Below are 22,495 nucleotides of genomic sequence, written 5' to 3'. Positions count from 1 at the left end.
CCACTATATTAGTTTGGCATGGAATGTCTGTATCTATATAAATAAAAATGATTTGTTGTCCGTACGTCACGATTTTACTCGAGAACGTGAATCAATGAACTCGAATGATCATTTTTAGGTCTGCTGTGTTTTGGTCTGCGTCGGGTTTTTATGCCAAAAACGTTATGGGGAAGTTGGAAAAACATATAAAAATTTATAAAAGTGATTTATTTAGCGAATTTCGTTCCATTGGATTTTTTATTGGATCAAACCCATATATAACTGTAAATATTGGACGCTTTCCTTGTTTCCTGTAATCCTTTCTTTCTGATCAGCATGTATATTGCTTCTTGAGCTTCTTCAGATAGTTGACCAAATTATCAAATGCTGTCATGATATCTGAACTTATAGCTTTTGTTGAAAATAAATTATGTTAATGATAGGAAAAGAAATATAGGAAATTATGTACAAGACACGACCGCACTGTTGACGTTAATCGGTTCGGAATATTGTCTTAGAATGAAAACTTATAAATAACACTCCAATAGAAAGTTTAACTGACCCTGAAAAGGGCCAAGGATCGATATATCAAGAAGGACCAAGATCGCGAAATAGCAAAAGAGAGAAGGAGAAAAGGAGAGAAGGAGAGAAGGAGAGAAGGAGAGAAGGAGAGAAGGAGAAAAGGAGAGAAGGAGAGAAGGAGAGAAGGAGAGAAGGAGAGAAGGAGAGAAGGAGAGAAGGAGAGAAGGAGAGAAGGAGAGAAGGAGAGAAGGAGAGAAGGAGAGAAGGAGAGAAGGAGAGACGGAGAGAAGGAGAGAAGGAGAGAAGGAGAGAAGGAGAGAAGGAGAGAAGGAGAGAAGGAGAGAAGGAGAGAAGGAGAGAAGGAGAGAAGGAGAGAAGGAGAGAAGGAGAGAAGGAGAGAAGGAGAGAAGGAGAGAAGGAGAGAAGGAGAGAAGGAGAGAAGGAGAGAAGGAGAGAAGGAGAGAAGGAGAGAAGGAGAGAAGGAGAGAAGGAGAGAAGGAGAGAAGGAGAGAAGGAGAGAAGGAGAGAAGGAGAGAAAGAGAGAAGGAGAGAAGGAGAGAAGGAGAGAAGGAGAGAAGGAGAGAAGGAGAGAAGGAGAGGAGAGAAGGAGAGAAGGAGAGAAGGAGAGGAGGAGAGAAGAAGAAAAGCAAAGTACGCGAGTAGAAGAGTAAAACGAAAAATGCGATAAAAAGCAATGATTTCCATATTTTCACAGCTAGAGTTTCTTTGGTCTCGACACATTGAAAACCGCAGGAAAATAAAAGTTTCGACGGTTTCTCCTAAAAGTACACATTAGAAAGTTACGAATTTTCCAAAGTGGTTATGAAGCCGATTTTACATATCAACTTCGTTCAGAAAGGTGCACCCTAAGAACTGCCATATGTTCCAATTGTATTGAATGGATTCTACAGTGCGTACTTCTACCGTTGCCAAAAAGTCTCTCCATCATCATCCGGAGTTCAACATTCCGTTCAACCCTCCGGCCTATAGACGGCAGTAGTGAAAGACTTAAAGTCGCCCTCTCGGCAGAGATACAAGTGCCCGTCCATTCATTCATTGATTCCTCCTCCGCCGCCCCGCATCCTAACAACAACAACAACAACAACACACACGGAAATACCTCTAGTGAGAGGGATGCCAGGGGACGGAAACACCAGGCACCTATCAATCTTCTGAGAACGGGGCGGCACAACAGCGCAAAGCGCAACAGGATGATATCCTCCTCCACCCACCCACACTTTCTCGAATGAGTGAATTCGATCGGCGGCGGAGGGACGCACTTCCTTCACAGCCGAACGACGAGACTGGGTATGGGTGTGTGTGTGTGTGTGTGTGTGTATAGGAGTCGCTAAATTGATATTTATTAGAAAATGATTGTGGCTGGCTGGTTGGCTGTGTTATTGTTGTTGTTGGCTCGTCGGACCAAATCCGAGAAAGCAAGCGAGAACGAGAGTTTTATTGCATCTAGTTCATTACGAAAATTGAATTGATTTTCCTTTGGTTTTCCCCGAAGCGGCAAAGTCGGGGAGTTCGATATCGGCTTGCCACCGCTCGCGTGTCTTGTGTGTGCTTGAGAAAAACAGAAACAGGTGGGGGTGTGGGGGAAGACAACGATTGTTTGCCAATTGGAACAGATTGAAGCAACAGAGCATCATCATCATCTGGTCTCGAATCTTCTGTAGACTTTGTTCACATTGTTTGTGGTAGCCGCGCAGTTGTACCATTAAAGTTGGCAAGAGTCAGTGCATGTGGTGTGGGAGTGACTGTGAAAGCACTCGTCGATTTGTAGGTAATCTGTAATGGCCAATCGATTGCGGCGCGGTGGTCAATTTGAGCTAACGATCTGTTTCAGAATGTGGAAAAGGTTTTGTAGAGGAAATCAGGAAAATTTTCGATCATGAACTGGTATACGCGAAAGTTACTTATTTGAATGGAGATGTTCCGAGTATCAAAGATTCCGCTCTTGTCCATCTTAACTGCACCCAAACTAGCGTTGACAGAAAACATTTCATCGTCAGCTGAAAAAAAAGCTTTTTCGTGTGTTGAAGGGTCAAATGAACAAATAAAAGCACCTATTCCAAAAGTTTTAAAATATTTGTGTGTATGGGAGCAGACATCTCTTTCTCTCAGACAACTGAACATCAGCTTGGGATTGTACCCAAAAATAAGAACCCCAAACGATGTCAACGGAGATCGAACCAAGGCCGGCTGAAATGCAAGGTTGTTGTATAAATGCCTGATAATATTAATTTCGTCGGGCTTCGGATCCGAAGATTGCAGATTCGGGTTCTGTCACGGTCGCCATATACTACAATTTTATTCACCAACGCCATACACTATACTGTCATTCAATCAAAGATTATACTATATTTTTATTTGCCATTTCAACTCTTTGCCATTTCAACTCTTTGCCATTATATTTATTCACCATCCGAACTCTTTAAACTCTACAATAATACTGATCTTAACTCTAGTTACAAAGTTCTTACGTTAAGTCTTACTGCTAATCATCAGAGAAGCCGTTCATAAAAACATAAACAAATTCATTCAGCGATCGAGTACAATCTGCTTTGTAAGTAAGGAGTTTGAGCCAATCAAATGCTAGGGTAATTCAGTGCAATTGTGGGGCATAAAATTAATGTTTATAAAAAATTCAGTCGAACGTCTATCTGCTCCGATAATAATATCTTGATCGCCAGGAGGAAAATTTCCCAAGCCGTCTTGAATAATCAAATCAAAGCGTTGGGTTTGTGAAGCGAAGTTTTTGCAATTCTCCAATGACCTGCACAGTGCTGATCAATTTTGGTTTCACAACTGCCAACGAAATAAATTTGAAGAAATTGGACTTCTTTATTCGCTGGCATAATTTTGAAGAATTTTCCCTAGAATCTCATTTTTTTTTACAAAAGTACTAGCTGACCGGCGAACATCGTCCCGCCAAAATTATAGATGTTTGATACAGAAAAGTAAATTTACATTCACAATTTATATTTTTATGTCATGTCAAATTTCAAAAACCGACCATGTACATTTTTTTATTTCCCTTAAAAAAATAACCTGAGCAGAATTTCAACTCAATCGGAAATGATTTAGGGGTGCCTCAAAGCGCTCATATTTTTGATTTTTTGACCCTCGAACAACTCCCAAAAATTAAAACAATGAGCGTTTTGAGGAACCCCTAAGTCATGTCCGATTGAGCTGAAATTCTGCACAGGTCATTTTTTAGGCCAAAAAAATGTACATGTTCGGTTTTTGAAATTTGATATGACCGTTTTCGCGGCCACCCTAATAGAGATATAAAATCATTATCAGACACAATTTTCGTTCAAGATGTTGCCCTACCTGCAGTGAATTTTGAAAGGTAAACCTTTGACATGATACACATACAGTGGAACTCCTATTATCCACGAGTAGATTATTCGCGACAGCGAGTACCATAGTAAATTTATAGGCCTTCCCGAAATTTCTCAGTGAGTGATAGGCTCATGAACTTTTGTTCTGGTCATGGCCTTCACATTATCTAACCACTGGTGTACACGACTTTGTAGATGTTGTCCGCAGTGAGCTAGCCAGACTATTCCACTGATAATCGGGGTTTTACTGTATTTTATATGTTTGAGTTATTTTTTATATATGATTTTGTTTTTGAAAAGTGTGTTTGCTACATTTGAAAATCCATTGCCATTTTTCCGAATTTATGCCATAATATCATGACAGAGCATTGCGTTTTGGCAGGGCAATAGCAAAGGCTGCGTCGGCGTCGCTCATGACAGCGTTTCTCAAGGGAATGTATTCTTCCTTCCGCCGCTTCTGTCGATTGAGTTATAGGAATCGCAGTCGTTTTACTTCAAAGAAATTTCTTCTGACGTGCATTTTGGCCACACGTATTGTAGAGTTTGTCACTCCGGGTACATTCAAGGCGCGTAGCTTGGCATAAAAATCTGAATAAAAATGACGCGAGTAATACTACCTTGAGACGGCGTTGAGATTTTCGTCAAAAGTGGTAATTTTGTTCTTTATCGCAAAACATTAGACCCATATTTTTTTATTTTTTTAGTAAGGGGTCCATTTCTATTTTAGGGTTGTCCAAAAAATCAACTTTTTCCCCTTTTTCCAAAAATTCATAACTTTTGAACTACTAAACCGATTCAGATGATCGACATATCAAATTAAAGCCTGGTCTTTTCAGAAAAAATACAACACCTGCAGAAAATTTGAATTCTGCTCTCGTTATTATTGATTGTATTCCTTTTTTATTGTATTCATAGTCTCGGGACCAAGGGCGCTATATTTTTTTATATTTTTTTCTGAAAAGCTGAGGATTTTTCACATAACATATGTCGAAACCAGAGAGGCGTTTTTTTAGTTTTTAAGTTATGATTTTTCAAAGTTAACCGATGGTTCGAAAGATCATTTTTTACTTTTTTTTTTTCCAAAATTGACCTTCAAAAATTTATTACTTTTGAACTACTAGACCGATTCAGATGATCAATATATCAAATTAAAGCCAATTAACTAGCCTTTTTAGAAAAAAATCACGTATTTGCCAATTCATCGAATTCTAGTCGCATACATCTAGTCTAGTCGCATAGAAATATTGAACGAAGACTGAAAACATGTGAAGTTTAAAAAATCATAACTTAAAAACGAAAAATAACACATCTCTGATTTTTTGATATGCTATGTAAAAAAAACCTCAACTTTCAAGAAAAAATATAGCATCCTTGGTCCCGAAACCATATAAACTAAAAACTAATACAATAAATAATTACGTAATCAAAATCAATTTTTTTTCGCAAGGCTAATATTTTTCAAAAAAGACTATCTTATTGGCTGTAATTTGGCTGTAATGTTGATCATCTGAATCGGTCCAGTAAATCAGAAGTTGTGAACGTTTGTGTTGGAAAAAAGAGGAAAAAAAATATTTTTTGAACCATCTTTTAATTTTGAAAAATCATAACTTAAAAACGAAAAAAACGCCTCTCTGGTTTCGACATATGTTATGTGAATAAGCTTTCATAAAAAATATATTAAAAAAATATAGCGCCCTTGGTCCCGAGACTATGAAAACAATAAAAAACGAGTACAATCTGTAATAACGAGAACAGAATTATAATTTTCTGCAAGTGTAGTATTTTTTCAAAAAAGACCAGACTAGAGGTAAAAGTAGATTTTTCGGACAACTCTAAAATGAAAATGATCACCCTAATGAAAAAATTAAAAAAATACGGGTCTAATTTCTTGCGATGAAAAACAAAACTACCAATTTTCACGAAAATCTGAGAACCACTATATCGGTTTGGTATGGCTGTATAGATAGAGTTACTAAAATAATTTGTCTTGAGTGTCGGACGTCATTCGAAAGGAACCAGTGGTCATTCGTCAAAAAAGGTCTTGATTCTGACAAGTGGCAGTCGCAGGGGCTCTGATTGTTGAGTCAACGGTGATAATTTGACTTTGGCACCTGCACAACACAATCCATTTGGTTCCGAATGAAATTCGAGCGCAATTGGCACACCACATCGATGGGTCATAACAATACGGAAACAGTGTACATGTTTCGGTGGATCCTTCTTTTTACGATTGGCATCTTTTATGAACCTATTGTCGGCATGTTCGATCAGAATTCACGGAAATCAATATGATTAGGTGGAATTAAAAGAGAAGACCGGAAAGTTTGTAGATCTCATGTAATCTAATGTATTGCTCTATTGGGCTCTTTTACCAAATTTAGAGATGATTATGCATATGCACGTGTATTCTAATGTTTGGAAGAGGAAAAAAAAATAAGAAGCCTTCTATGTTGGAGCTCGGCTAGTTCAAATAGTTTGTAATGTTTGAGAATAATTTTAAACTTCAAGCGTTTCAAGTTTGCTCGCTCTCTGTGGAACGTGTCGAGGTCACGAACAGCCATCTATCATGCAGCATCCCAGGAACCCTTTCCCAGCCTGCTTCTTTCTTTCACCCAGGCACACCGAAGTAGCCTTAATTTGGGGCCACACCACACCACGGTGAACTTACGGTGAGTTTCCAGAACACAAACAAAGTGTGAATCCTCCAAATGAATGCAAGATAGAAATAACGGGTTGGACGGGTTGGACGGGTCGACGGATGTACAAGGCGGGCACACTGCCTGCCTCGACAGTTGGGAAATGATTTGAATAAACTTCCATCAAAGTGAGGAATGAGAGCAAAAAAAAAACCCACATCTGACACAAATATACCCGAGACTCTCTTTTTTCGGTTTTTCGCTGTGTCATGTCGGAAAATGAAGAGCAACGACCCAACGACGACGAGGATGAGGACGAGGACGACTGACTAATGGTGAGAGAGCCGTCGTCATCATCAAGTCTCCGTGATCTGTACACACGGCGGCTGTTGTCGCCCTCGGGGAGACAGGGGACTCACTCCAATCCTTCCCACTGCGCGCCCCATATTTATTCAAATGCTACAACTCCTTGCACAAATAGGACGTGGGACAACCACCGCCACTGCTACCACCGGGAAGCACAAAACATCCCTTTTTCACACCGAGACGAGATACACGGCCCGTCCAAATGCGACGGTTACACAGTGTAGAGGAGGCAGATCTCACTAGGTGAATTGGGTTGCCATCGTTGGGATGTCTGTTTTTTTTTTGCGCAACGTCACAGCCGGAGGCAGCTCCTCATCAGGGCGCCACATAGTTGTCGATGACCGGAAGGAAACGATTTTCAGCATATTTCCGGCTGACGGCAAGAAATTGGCATCATGCTGACGCGGCTAATGCCGCCGTTGGTGCTGACCTGTACGGAGCAACGCCGGGAACCCAAGGAAGGGTCGAACAGTAATGATGCCTCACCACCAATAGGACGCATGAAGAGGGATCATTAAAAGCCTTAGATTTGGTTAAACATTGGGCTTCGGTGTTGCAGCCGAGTCAGCAGCAGCAGCTTCCGAAATGTGTGGTCTCGTCAGCCTCGAGAAGGGGGTGTAAAATCTCAACTGCTCAACTCGGAGGAAAGATAGAACTAAATTGAATATAAATATTTACCCAACACGGTGCCTTGGTACACATCACGTAGCCTTCAACTACTGCTGGGGCGGAGGTGCAACACATAAGTCCTTGTGTTCTCGGCAAGGAGTTTCTCCGTTTCGTGTCTCGGCCCTCTTATATCTGTCCTTTTTATTTTCAACAACGACGAGGCTGAACATTCTGGAGAGGTTTCACGCCTCCGTCTCCATTCACTCGGTGGGAAACATACGATTATTATCTTGTATGCCCCATTTTACCTCGGCGGCGTGAGCAAAAAAGCACTCCCAAAGGAGAGATCCGTTACGATGTTACGAAAGTTGATGGGAGGATGGGCCACCGACTGCTGCCAAAGCTGGATAGGAGATATTAGTTTAATATCCTTTTCTTGTGTGTGCCTCTCACATCGGCCCAAGACATGGGGAGTTTTTCTGGCTTTAATAAATTTGCAAAATGGCACTTTGTCGCACGAACCCAACCCCGCAAGAAAGGATCAGGATTTATAATCGAAGTGCGGTTTACGAGAGTTTTCCCTGCGAGTGTGCGCCATTAAGGTTAATATTTAAAGGATTTGTGAGTGGAGTAGTAGGTACCAAAGGAAGGAAAAAAACCTGAAACGACGGTACATTTTAATAATGCGCTCCGGTTAAAGCGCAGCACCACACCACACAAAATGGCCCCTAAAAGCGGAGCTGATTTACGGCGATTACAATGGCAGTCACGCGTCGGCGGCGGCGGCCAATATTTAGCTATAGAGAGGAGTCGCCTCGCTGCTAGCGGCAATCATCGCCGCGATCACTTCCATCGTTTACAACGCGGGCGTCAATTCCAGGAAAGAGTCGTCAAGTTTGATGGGATCTTTCCGGGGTGGAGGCGGATGGGGGGAGGAGTTTAATTTTAGCTGATGGCAGTTTATGCGGTGGGTTCTGTGCCATCCGCACGATACCGGAATGGATGCGCCCCATGAGCGCTCCATTTAATGAGGGTAAATTTGAAAGTATGAAGTGGCGAAATTGCCGTCGAAAGTTAGCGCGGTTAAGAACATACATTTCAGTGGTGACACTCTCGGTCACGGTTCCCGATTGTCTGCTTCCATTGAATGAGGATTCGATACATCGTATTCAATTGAATCGTACCGTTGCAATGATCGAATCTATTGATTAAGATGTTTTTAAAAGAACAATATTTATGTTCGAATTAAAATAAAAAAAATCAATATTATTAAAAATTAAATTTTGAACATTTTCCGTGTTGTTTAAAATTAAGCAAAAATTTTTGGTCGCAACTATTTAGTTCATTATTTTTCAGAATTCAGAAATTAAATAATTAAGATTTTCAGATTTTTATTTTTTCAATTACTAACTTCATTAGTCAGCTTTAATTTTTGAATTTGGAGCTTTCTTTTTTTCAATTGGATGTAATTCATAATATTTCTTGTTTTGTTTGTTTCTTGAAAGTTAATTTTCAAATTTATCTTTTCTCTTCTGAAACGTTTATTTATATTCTGGAATTCGCGATTGTAAATCAAAAACTATAATACCAATAAAATTCTGGTGAATGAAGCAAATTGTTTAAAAAAAATAAACATTCAAAAAAAATAGACTACGTTTTGAGAAGGGCCAACAATTTTTTCTTGATTTTTTACAAGAAATTATTACTCACAAACTAATATACTATCAAAATTCTGGTTTTAAGGATGAAATATAAAAAATAGTGTAAATTTTCATAAAAACACTTTTTTAATTTTCGCTGAATTTTTTTTTTAAAATTAGATATAATTTCTATCGAAAAAGCATTATTTGTTTAAATTTCAAAAAAAATATGAATAGCCCTTACAATTTCCAACAAGTCGAAAGATGGGCACTTTTAAAACAAAAAAAAATCTCCAATTTTTTCATGTTTTCTTTGAAAAAATACGACTAATCCTATTTTTTTTTCAAGTCAAGATAGCGATATAGTGTATTGAACATAAATTGAAAATTAGAACAATTTCCTACATTTAAAAAAACCCAATTTTTTAATATTTCGGAAATTTAAATCATTTTTTCTCGAAAACGTATTTTTAAAAAAATGTTTAAAAAAATTGATATAAATAGCCCTTACAATTTCCAGCAAGTCAAGACTTTTTTCTGTTTAGAAACATGTCAAGAACATGTAAAACGCGAGAATTTACAAACAAAAATGTTACGAGTAAACCTTTTTTTTCGGAGTCTTCACACTTCTTATATTCCAGGAACTATACAAGATAGAAAGTTGACGTCTTCGACGAAAGTTCATATTTTAATAAGATCTTAAACTTTGTTCAATACACTATATTGCTATTTTGACTTTAAAAAAAATTGAATTAGCTGTATTTTTTTTCAAAGAAAACATGAAAAAGTTGTTTTAAGAGATTTGTTCTGTAAAAGTGCCCATCTTCCGATGTATAGAGGACTTGTTAGAAATTGCAAGGGCTATTCATATTTTTTTTGAAAATGAAAAAAAATACGTTTTCGAAAAAAATTATATCTAATTTTTGAAATATTTTTTTTCAGAGAAATTAAAAAAAGAATTATGAAAATTTAAACAATTCCCCATATTTCATCCTTAAAACCAGAATTTTGAAAGTATTATAGTTTGTGAGTAATAATTTTTTGTGAAAAATCAAGAAACAATTGTTGGCCCTTTTCAAAAAGTGGTCTAATTTTTTTTTAATATTTCAATTATGCAAAGTTGCTCACACCTACAATGGTTCACTGCTACCAACTCCTAAGACGATTTGGCATGAAATTCATCAATTATTGCTCGGAATCGAACGAAATGAACATTTGCGTATTTATTCATTCCATTTCTTGTTTTTTTGAGGCTTAAAATTCATTGATTATACAAATTGGTCTTGTTTAAAATTCTCATTGTAAATTTCCAACTTCCAAATTCAACTTCTAAGCTGTTCTGATTTTAAATTTTCTAATTATTTACTCCCATTTACCAGTTTATATTTTAAGATTAAGTTTTTTTTTCTTATTTCGCAAAATAAAAAAAACTTGATCTTATTGTGAATTATGAGTCACAATAATTTTTGCTTTTTCTATTGCGTAAATTGTAACTTTAAAAAAAAATCTTCTGGAAAAAAATCGTCGTTTCTTATTCAATTATCGTATTTATTGATGTCATCAAATAAAATTTATATTTTTCGAGTTGATTTTCTTCTATTCTAACAAATAAAAAGATAAATTCAAACTTGTTTATGTTGTTTAAATTTTAGCAATATTTTTTCTCCGAGGATAACTTCTTTCATTTCACAATTTTTTAGTATTGTTTATTTGCTTTCATTATTTTATTCTATTGTGAGATTAATTAAACATATAAATTCGTCTGGTTTCAAAATCTTGTTATCTTCTTTTTATGCTAATTTATTAAATTCAATGTTATATTTTTCTTATTTTTGATTTTTTTTTAATTCTTTATTATAGAGGCTTTCAGCCGTAGACTGGTTCATCTCTTTTGATTTTTTCTATTACTAACTCCAAATTATTAGCTACTTCCATTTTCGTATTTTCCAATCATATTTTCTTTTTTTCTTCTTGAAAAATGTATTATGTCGTTTCTTTTTCAATTATCGGATTCATTGATATCATAAAAAAAAAAATTTCTGAGTTAATTTTATTTTTTTCAACAAATAAATAGATAAATTAAAACTTTTTTATGTTGTTTAAAATTTAGCAATGATTTTTATTCGTTCATTCAATTATTTTTTTATTATTATTTGTTTACTTTCATTAATTCATTTTATTGGTAAAATTATTAACACGTTAAGCCCAGCGTCGGCCCCTGGGGTCTAACTGGCTGGGACTGATAGTTAACAAATAAGAAAATAAAAATATATACGGTTTGTTTTCGGATGTTTTATAGAATGTGACTGCTTTCTAATCGAATTGCTGACTATTTTCTATTTATACAATAAATAACTTTGGGCACTGGGACCGGCACTGATATTGTGCAAACGCTCTTGATGCGCGCTGAACGAAAAATCGGGACTTAACGTGTTAAAGATATAAATTCGTCTGGTTTCAAAATTTCGTTATCTTCTTTTTTTGTCATAGTTTTTTAAATTCAATGTTAAGTATATTCTTTTTTGTGTTTTTTTATTACTAAATACAATTTATTAGCTACTTCGTTTTTCCTTTCGTAATTTTCTTGATAGTTTTCTTCTTTGTTCTGAAAAAAAATTATGTCGTTTCTTATTCAATTATCGTATTTATTAATTTCGTAAACAAAAATTGTAGGTTGATTTTTTTTTCTAACAAATAAATAGATAAATTAAATTTTGTTAATGTTGTTTGAAACTTAGCAATAATTTTTATCCGCAAATGATTTCGTTCATTCAACTATTTTTTCGTATTTGCCTCCATTTTTTCATTTTATTCTGAGATTCATCATTAAACGTATGAATTCGTTTTGTTTCAATATCTCGTTGTTCTATCTCTTATATCTTATCCTAATTTTTTCAACTCAATGTTAATTCATATTTTGATTTTTTTTTTATTATTAACTCCAATTTATTAGCTACTTGCTTTTTCCTTTCGTATTTTTCTTCATTGTTTGTAATTCGTAATAATTTTTTCTTAGTTTTGTATAAGTAATGAATTGAATGAATGGATCATGAAATCATATTTTTCTCCCCTGAAATTGTTTTTAATTTATGAAATTTTCATTGAAATTTCCAAAGAGTTTCGGTGGGTAACCATGTAAAAAGTATCCAAAACCCAATTTGAATGATCAAATATCAAATCAAAATCCAAGATGAGTTAGAAGAGAATGGAAAATATTTTTTTTAATCATGTTGGTCGTTGGTCATCGGTAGTTCTAGAGAACATTCTCAACTGAAATCAAAACTAGTAATCCACCGGTTATCGCAGTTGCCTGCATTCAAATAAACCCAGGCCAATGCAAGCCTCTTTCGCTCGATCCGGAAACAACTTATCCAAACCAGGGACCTGTACACACCTTCCATCAGCGCTCTGCGTTATCAAAAACAACTAAAATTTTCCACCGAGGGGGGTGGACATATTCTGCAAATTGAAGCCGTGGAGTCGGTTGTCGATGTTGCACTCTTGCGGCTGCCACCTAGCCCCAGCAGGTAGTAGCAGTAGATGGTGGCGGTTTTCGTTTCGGTTGTGTGTAATGTATATTGAAATTAAAGTAAAATCCATTAACAGATTAGCATAAAATGTAAATGCACTTTGTTTCTTCCGCTCGGGCACACAAAGTTCGCTGATGCTGATGATGCTGCTGCACGGAAAAGAGGTACACGGCATCAACAGCATTAGAGCTAGATGGGGGTTGGTGGTTGGATTCGTGGTTTGCAGATCAAACCTTCGGCTGCTGCTGTTGCTCTTGGGGCGTGATAATCTACCTCCCTTCAGAATCGAGCGAAACGATGGAACAAGGCGGGCGGAGGGTTGGCCAGGCCGAAAATGGTTAACTGACCAGTATCTGTCCATCTGTGCTTTCGTCGGAGTGGGTGTGGGATGAAAATGAACTGACCATTGTGGAATTTGCAAGTGACAATAGCGATCCGATTGAGCGATCAGAGACTTCTTCCTTTACTCGGTGGATGGGCTGCATTCGATGCAATCTGGACCGAGTGGGAAAGTGATTTGCGGCCTTGTGAGTGGCGTGAAGTCAGAGAGATTAAGTCGATGACACTAATTAGATTGAGTCCTGCTGCAGACAATTCGGTTTGATAAGCTGAACTCGGCCGACAGAGATTGGAGGGGGGAAGACAAGGACGCGCCAACCGACCAAGCCGTCGTGCAAAATCAAACAATTCAATTGATTTTGTGGGTCTAGTGGGAAAGTGGGAAGCTAGTTGAGGGAACAAGCGTCAACCTGTTACGGCCCGTCAATCGAAGGCGAAGGCGTGAAGCTGAAGCCTAACGTTAACTTTCGATTTGTTTCCCGAACCCGAACGGAGGGTAAACCAAACAAACAGCAGGACGTTTTCTCGTCGTCGTCCTTTGCGTCTCTGCATTTGATAATTTACTATCTCTTTCGTTGAAGGATCCGGTAGGGTTCCCCTTGGAAAACCTAAATGCAAATGTCCGGCAAGAAGACGAACCACCACCGGTGAATCGGTGGTCACGTTCCGACTGATCCAACTCGAAGATTGATGAAATTTCGAAACAGTGTCGGAATCTGCGGAAAAAGAGCGAAAATCCAGTCTCCTCAAATCGTCGAACTGTCCTTCGGTCACCATTTTTTTTTCTCGTTCATCAACCGATGTGATTGTTGCGATGGACCACACGGGACAAAAGAATGATTCAATTTTACCGTCCATTTTCCCCCGAACAATAGCAGTAGCGCGCTGTGTTGATCGGGTGGGACCTTCTGGTCCTTCGACCAATGAAGAAAAGAAGCGAGAGAGCGAAAAAAAACATGGCCCAATTGATGGAACTAATTTGACATTCGATTGAACGTTAGCCCCTTTGTCTGTCACTTTCGTTGGTGGACAGATTGGGTGGAAGCACAGGAGGGTCGTCGTCGTCGTCGTTCGATTGTGTTTAGTGCCAACCATATTTCAAAAATTGAGTCCCATTTGGGGAGCTTCCCCCTTTATTCCATCGCGCACAGTAGGAGCAGTATAGAAGGATATGAGACTCGCTTGGGATCCGGGGGGTTCTGTGTGCATAGTTCAAGTAGAGATATGATATTCAAAATAAGCTCACCATTTCGTTGTTGCTTGCTGTTGAAATTAGTTCGATTGGTCCGTCGTCAGTGGGAACGCTTACCTGGAAGAGAGATAAAAAGTGAATCGGTTATTTAACCAAATTATGCCGGGTTTGACGTAAAATTTCGTGTATCTCGTGTTTATATCTCATTCGAATGAATCTTTTTTTTTTTATTCCTACTTTTGAAACACTGAATTCATTTTCGATTACCCACTTTGAATGAAAAATATTCAGTAAATCTGATAAAAAATCTACTGAAAAAAAAGTTTGCTCAAATCTTCTTTATTCCTTTATTCCTTTATTCCTTTATTCCTTTATTCCTTTATTCCTTTATTCCTTTATTCCTTTATTCCTTTATTCCTTTATTCCTTTATTCCTTTATTCCTTTATTCCTTTATTCCTTTATTCCTTTATTCCTTTATTCCTTTATTCCTTTATTCCTTTATTCCTTTATTCCTTTATTCCTTTATTCCTTTATTCCTTTATTCCTTTATTCCTTTATTCCTTTATTCCTTTATTCCTTTATTCCTTTATTCCTTTATTCCTTTATTCCTTTATTCCTTTATTCCTTTATTCCTTTATTCCTTTATTCCTTTATTCCTTTATTCCTTTATTCCTTTATTCCTTTATTCCTTTATTCCTTTATTCCTTTATTCCTTTATTCCTTTATTCCTTTATTCCTTTATTCCTTTATTCCTTTATTCCTTTATTCCTTTATTCCTTTATTCCTTTATTCCTTTCCGACAAATTTTAGACTGATTTTTTCATTTCACCATTAGGTTCAATCATTCTGAACTAGGATGGCTTTTCTACCAATACGCTCATTTTTGGTAAATTTCAATTTAAGAATCAATGGAGACGCATGGTTTTCATAGATGAAACATAACATCTTGAATAATACCTTTCATACCTTTGCACTCAAGCATAAACAAATAAAAACTAACATATTTCAAATGGTTTCGCCATATCGGAAATCGGTTAAAAAAATGTTCAAGAATGAGCGGGTTGGTAAAGAAGTTTATAGTTCAGAATGATGGACTCTGAGGGTGAAATTAAAAACACGGGACAATTTTTTTTCGGAAGAAAATAAATATAGATAATCTGAGAAAAAACCGAGCAAATTTTAGTATTCAGTAGATCATTTTTCATAGAATTACTGTATTCGGACAAACTTTCTAGGAAACAAATAAAACGGCACTGCCCAAATAGGCATGGTTGACGTAACCACCAACACCACTCAGAGATGGAAAAAGCATTTTTCGTGTTTTCAGCTAAATAATCATGACTGTAAACAATCTATATAGAATAATCTGTGTCTAATTAAGAAAATAATAACGGTCAAATTTGGGCTGTAGCGGTTCTATAATGTTTGTTCTTTTAATTCAATAATAATAATTGCTTTTTTGTCGATTTTGCCCAATATCTTCATTTCTAAAAATTCCTTGTTCAGAGGTTCAATCCGAGCCAATTTCCGAAAAGGAAAAAAGTGTCGAATACAAAAGACAATGGTTGTAAAATTTTTCAAAAATTCAAACATAAACATAAAATATCAAAACTACGGTAACACTTAATTTTTGGTTATTGAGACATATAATTGTTTCCCATTTCTCTGATAATTTCGACGAATAAATTCATTTTCCAAAATATGATATTCAATGGAATGCTTAAAAGTAGACATTTGGAGCGTAGTTTGAAAATTTCCCTAGAAAGCTCACAGATACTCTTTTGATTCACTGTAAAAAGATCGAAACCCAATCGAGTGGTTCAAAAGGTAATTCTTTTGATAAGTTTATTCGTTGGAAGCAGCAGACGAATTTCACGCCAACTTGACTGGCCATTGGCAGTGACATCTCAGATTGTAGTGAAACGTTGTGTGTGTAAAGACATTGGTTATTTGAGCAACTTTGCATACTTGAAATATTCAAATAAAAATTAGACTATTTTCTGAATTTTTTATTTAAATTTTTTACAAGAATTTTATTTTCTAATAAGAATTACTAATTATAGGAAATTGTTTATTTTGAATTTACACACGAGTGTAAAACATAGTTTTTTCAGGAGTCTTCGTACAAAAATGCCTTAGAAACTACAAAAGATAGAAAGTCGACATATCGCTATCTTGACTTTGAAAAAAATTAGGATTAGTTGTTATTTGTTCAAAGAAAATATGAAAAACAAGAAAAATTTTCTTGATTTTTTACAAAAAGTTATAACTTAAAAACTATATTACCTACAAAATTCTGATCAAACAATGAAATGTAGGAAATTGTTTAAATTTTCATTGAAATTAACAAATTTACAACAAAAACTTCGCTGAAAAAAAAATATTTTAAAAAGTAAAATTCATTTTTCTCGAAAGTGTTTTTTTTTTTAATTCTAAATTATATGATTAGCTCTTACAATTTCCAACAAGTCGTCCATACATCGAAAGATGGGCACTTTCATAAGGAAAAAGTAAAACCTAAACCTCCTAAAACGGGTTGGCATGAAATTCGTCAATATTAAAACTCGCAAACTCGCGCATTTAGCTTATTTATCATTTCGGCTATTTAAGTACAAATTTTAATGGTCTTGAAAATGTGGATTATGTGGCTTGTAACGATTCTGAGAGAGCAGAATCGGTGATGTGATTATTAGCACGTCACTTTCTTGGACTGTTGCTAGGAACACAATCCACGAGGATAACGAGAAAGTAATCACGACGGTGATGGTAAGCCAAATCCCACTGTTCCCGATCCATCTCCTTATCCTTACATTCCCTAACTTGAAGTTCACAGTTCTATCCCTACATCAGCTGTCATTTGTGAAATGGCTCTCCACGGCGAAAGCCCGTAAACGACAGCCATGACGGGGTGAAGAGTCCTGATGGTGGATACGCGACGAGCGACTAGTTCTTCTGGATTGAGCCGTGAGCGAGTCAACACGTTAATCGACAACCTTCAATCTAAGATTGTCAGAATTTGCCTTCCTTATCGTAGTTCCGCGAGTTCTTGCGAGTGTGATTCGGGAACAAAGGAGGAGCATCTGAGACATCGCTGAGACAGACGAGCCAACCGAAGAGGTCGTGGGTGGACAGCGAGGATAACCGCAAAGGAGCCATCGAGTCCCCACAAGTGGAAGCAGCTTCCTTCAAGACGTATCCTGAACCGACGGGAGCGTTCGGTGGAGGTAAGCCTGCACCTGATTGTTACCTGAATCAGCGGGCTCACCGAGCATGCGAGGAGCGATTAGGTGCAATCAGTTCCTGTATTTGACGGGTGAACGTTGTGTCACCGTGACATTCTTTCTTTTCGTTGCAGACCCGCCCTGCCCTCATAGCTCTACCGACAACGCGAGCTGCTTTCGAATAAGAGAGATAAACGAACAAAAGAAATCGCGCGTGTATACGCGAACAATTAGTTTATTGAATTAAATATTATTATAAGAATTGAAAATACACTGAATTCAAACACGGTTTACATCTGCTGAATAAATCCAGTTACAGGCTTTTAAGAAGAAGTTGAACATACACTGGCTTTATGTCGCAATTTGTTTTCTTATGTCTACACACGTACTGTACTGGGTATGCATCGCGAACATTCATCTCTTTCTTCTTCTTCTTCTTCTGTACATTATAGAAGTTACAAATTTTAAAGTTCATTCGTTCATAGCTTGAAGAGGCCAAATACAGTTCTCTCGTAGCTTTCAGACTAATGTCACACACGGCGATTTGCCGGGAACAGCAATAACGCATAAAAACAACAATGTGTGCGTGTGATGCAACAATACATAGCAGCGAATAGAAAGTAGAGAGTAGAGAGTAGAGAGTAGAGAGTAGAGAGTAGAGAGTAGAGAGTAGAGAGTAGAGAGTAGAGAGTAGAGAGTAGAGAGTAGAGAGTAGAGAGTAGAGAGTACAGAGTAGAGAGTAGAGAGTAGAGAGTAGAGAGTAGAGAGTAGAGAGTAGAGAGTAGAGAGTAGAGAGTAGAGAGTAGAGAGTAGAGAGTAGAGAGTAGAGAGTAGAGAGTAGAGAGTAGAGAGTAGAGAGTAGAGAGTAGAGAGTAGAGAGTAGAGAGTAGAGAGTAGAGAGTAGAGAGTAGAGAGTAGAGAGTAGAGAGTAGAGAGTAGAGAGTAGAGAGTAGAGAGTAGAGAGTAGAGAGTAGAGAGTAGAGAGTAGAGAGTAGAGAGTAGAGAGTAGAGAGTAGAGAGTAGAGAGTAGAGAGTAGAGAGTAGAGAGTAGAGAGTAGAGAGTAGAGAGTAGAGAGTAGAGAGTAGAGAGTAGAGAGTAGAGAGTAGAGCCGACGTCTTTCAGCCTGCTCCTCGAATTTGAAGCTCACCAGCACCCTATCGAGGCTCGGAAGTGATTCTGCTCGAAGTGATCTAAACCTCCAACATGTTTAAAAAAAAAGAATCCTATGTTGAAAAGTTAAAAACAACATCAAACATATTCATTTTTCAGTATGTCTGCTACATGTACAACGTACCGCCACCACAATACAAGCACCCAGAGATACGAAACAAAGAGTCGAAAACTCAGCAGAAAATTCGTCAGAAATTGTATATTCCCTGTTTGAAAAAACATCCAACGTTCGAAAATATGAAATCCACGAGGCAAGGAACCGACCTTCTCAATCTGTAGACAGCACATCAGAGACCGACAGCAACAGGTTCAATACTTGAAATACAACGAACAACTCTGGGTGCCCATTTTAATAGCTGATCAGCCAAATTCGAATCCAATTCCCAATTCAAAAAGTGGCCATTTATTCCAAACGACAAAAATGAAATATTTTAATAAAGCCACTGCGATTTTTCGATTAAATATTGTCAACATTCCTCGTTGGAATGGATCACAGCACAGGCATATCCTGCGGAACCGATCGCATCTTTGATGTTCTGGCTCGAAATAGCCTATAATTACATCCACTTCAATAAAGCCTCGGTTGAATCAATAGGATTCCACTTCCCAGCTATATGCGCGCTTTAGTGTCCTCGTTCCCAAAGCGAATCGGAAATATCAACTTATTTCCGTAACTTTCCCCCTCTCGCTCTCTCTCTGTGTTCGATTGAGGCGCACTTGCACCACCCCCACACGCGATAGAGAGCGCGCGCGAGTCAATAAATTTGAAAACTGTTCAATAGGCAAAAGCTCACGTGGCGGCGGCAGCAGTTCACTCTCTCTCTCTGGCATTCCACCGGCCGTTTGGTGAAGGCGCGCACAAATCTGAAATTAACCCTTCAATTAGTGTTCGGATCGAACAAATTATTCGATAATTATAGGACCATGCGGTCTAGCTCTTCTCCCCACTCGAAGGCGGTTTTTCCCATAAGCTACAGCCATCCATCCGTTTCAATCCTAACCCGGGTCGTTTTTTTTCCACTCACCCCCAAATGGTTTTGTTTCGCTGCTGTAAATGAATTACCTACGACCGATTTCCGCTGTGGCTCTCACCCGTGGAAAGGGGGGTGGGGCTCGCAGCGTGGTTTGACACACTCACTAACAATAAAGCTTTATGACATCAGTCTCGCATGGTGACACACACTCGATGAAAAGTTCGTAGGAATTCATTGAACTAATAAATTCATGAATTCCTGAAAAGGCGGCAGCATGCTTCCAAATGACAACGGAGCGCGACAACAAGTTCCGGAGGATCGCGCGACGGGTCGCCGACTGGTTGAATTGGACCTCTGTGTGGTGGTGCGTTAGGTTGCCGGGTGCAGTGTTCAATTTAGATTCTGGTTATTAACGCTACCCGGGATGTGTGACACTCACTCTCCGCAAAACAGTGATGGCGAGTCGCGGCATTGGAAAATTATGTAATTCAATCATCGTCGTACCGCATCAAAAGCTCAGCGTTGCGAATGCGCCGTACGAACGGTGTGCGATGTTTCGGAAGTTTCACACGTGACACAGTTCCTCGCGCGATGGGAGATGCTGTCATCGTGTGAAAGTGATTTCTGACAGATTTTGGCAGTCAGCCCGAGCAGGCATCTCCACCGATTTCGCCAAACACAGAAATACTTTCGAAGTGTTGAACTCTCGTCGCGCGAGACAGCGCGATACACATCCTCATCATTGCCGGGATGTCCCGAAAGGAAAGATAACTTTTATTTCCCTTACATGAAAGCGATTTTAAGGGGAAAAGTTTTTCCATAAATTAATAAATCATCAGGCCTCTCCACTCGGTGCGTGACGCTGTCGGAAACTTTATCGTGGTGACGCGGGACAAAGTGCGCGGATGGGCGTTGCCTCGCACTCTCCAAAAAAATGGTAACCCACCTGGATCGACCGCCTTTTTAGCTGGCGAAATTTAATTAAATTTCATTCTCTCCACTAACAACTTCATATCTTGCCGCGGGCGAAATCATCTTCTTCCCCTCCCCCGTCTTCATTGGAAAACATAAAACCAAAGCCCACATCATACGAGTGCGATTCTTCTTTTTTTTTTCGGTCATGGATGGGGAAAAAAAGGGAAAGAAAAATGTAAACTAGAACCATCGCAAGGGGAGGGGGAGGATCCGGGAAGGTCCTGCAGGACGCGCTGGTGCACACAAAATCATCAGCGCCAGGTAGTGTTGCTGTTACCACTCTTACACTACACGCTGCAGCAGCTTTGATCCTGTCGGGAAAATTTTGCAATCCATGCAGGTGTGGTAGGTATGTGTGCTGTTACGGTAGAACTAAAATCCGGGGTGATTCGAACCGATTTTGGACTGCTTGCTGCTGTTGTCAGGTGGCGGTGGACCAGCGCGAGAGTGAAGAGTTTTACAACAAACCATTTTAATCCTGCCCAGCAGCCACAGAGCGTGTGCATCAAAGATGGATTCCCCTGGACCTGGGTAGGCAGGCAGGCAAGCGGGATGCAGACGACAGACGAACTAATCCTTAATTTTTTGGAAGGATGAATCGAAAAGCCTTCCAGCGATGGTAGGGATTATTGGAAATATTTAAAGTTGAGCTCCGTGTGCACAAAACTTGCCCGATGGCGGGAAATTTCACGTTGACTGGTCAGCTGGTGTCGTGTCACATCGCTGGAATGGGGATGATTTTTTGTACCTATGCTTTACATCTGTTGAAATTCATTCCGACCGATCCTAATTGAATATTCCATAATGGAACAGCATCTGATCCACAAATGCATACATTTAAATGGGCCAACTTGGTATACATTTTTATTTATACAGATATAACATCTCTTGCGAGATTAAATTCCGATGGAAGCAGAAAAACAAACTTTTTAATGAAAATTTGCTACTACACTAAAACAACATAAAAAAAACAACAGACAGAAATCCCCTAAAAGTTTATTGTGAGCTGCAGTTTTTTTTTCTTGAAAATCATTTGCTATGAAAGGATCGAACGTTAAATTTGTCAATATTGTGGTTGCTGTATAAAATCGGCAAAAAGCCATGTTTGACAAGTGGTTCAGAAGCATGCTACGCATAATCTTGCAAAATCTTGAAAATTTAAGACACGCTTTCTTTAGTCTCCCTCTTAGGTCCACTATTCAAAACAAGGGTGATCTGAAAAATCGAATTTTAGGATCGTCTCCTATGTTTCAAACTTACCGGGCAATCGATGGAACACAGATTTGCTCGCGAAAAGCCGCCTCTTCCGACGGCGGATCAGCGGCCGACTCGAATTGTGTCATCTCGGCGACTTGGGGCCGCATAGATTCCTTATCCTCGTTAGATGGAGACTTCGCCCCCATGACACCAATCTCAGAATAAATTTCATTACGTAAAACCAAAATTCATAATAATAATTGCGCTGCGGTGGCGTTAATACGTAAGTACCTTTTTTTTCTTACCAATTCTTTTCACATTTTCAAGGCATTTATGTTTTACAATTTTTATGTTAAAATTGCCTGCTCAATTTTCGGAAAAATCCATAGCCCGTGTTCATTTCAAAATAATCTCTTAGCCTTGAAGAGCAAGAAGGAAAAAAGGAAAAAAATAAATATCATCGCTCATTGAAAAAAAAAACAATGCGTTTCCATTGATTCAAGGTATCCATTATGGAGACGCATGGTTTTTTTTTAAATAAAACAACACTGAACATTTTTTAAAATATCTCAATAATGAGAGTGTTACTGTGTTACTGAAATTTTATAATTTACGATAAAAGGTCAGTAAAAAAAATAAAAAGTTCCGAGAAAAATATGAAAAGTTGGGATTTCATTGGGTTGGACATCCAAAAAATCACGAAAAACAAACATATTTTAAGATTTCCCCTGAAAGTATACATCTGAGATAAAGTAAATTTTTTTTTCTGAAAAGTCAATAACAATACCCG

At 38.0% G+C, this 22,495-nt stretch overlaps 1 protein-coding gene across 13 annotated transcripts in view; it reads right to left on the bottom strand.

Moving 5' to 3' along the window:
- Positions 1-22,495, bottom strand: part of LOC129775128 (polypyrimidine tract-binding protein 2) — a 658,886-nt gene that overhangs the window by 162,724 nt on the left and 473,667 nt on the right. For 3 of the 13 annotated variants that reach the window (XM_055779529.1, XM_055779430.1, XM_055779440.1), the window contains one exon: positions 14,221-14,283. The exons of the other annotated variants lie outside the window; for them this stretch is intronic. In XM_055779529.1, the coding sequence (XP_055635504.1) occupies positions 14,221-14,283 (63 nt within the window). Of the gene's footprint in view, positions 1-14,220; positions 14,284-22,495 lie in introns of those variants that run through there. 13 annotated transcript variants of the gene reach the window in all.

This window comes from Toxorhynchites rutilus, chromosome 1 (genome assembly GCF_029784135.1).
Source record: "Toxorhynchites rutilus septentrionalis strain SRP chromosome 1, ASM2978413v1, whole genome shotgun sequence".
Lineage (NCBI taxonomy): Eukaryota > Metazoa > Arthropoda > Insecta > Diptera > Culicidae > Toxorhynchites > Toxorhynchites rutilus.
This window is presented reverse-complemented; position numbering and strand designations above follow the sequence as displayed.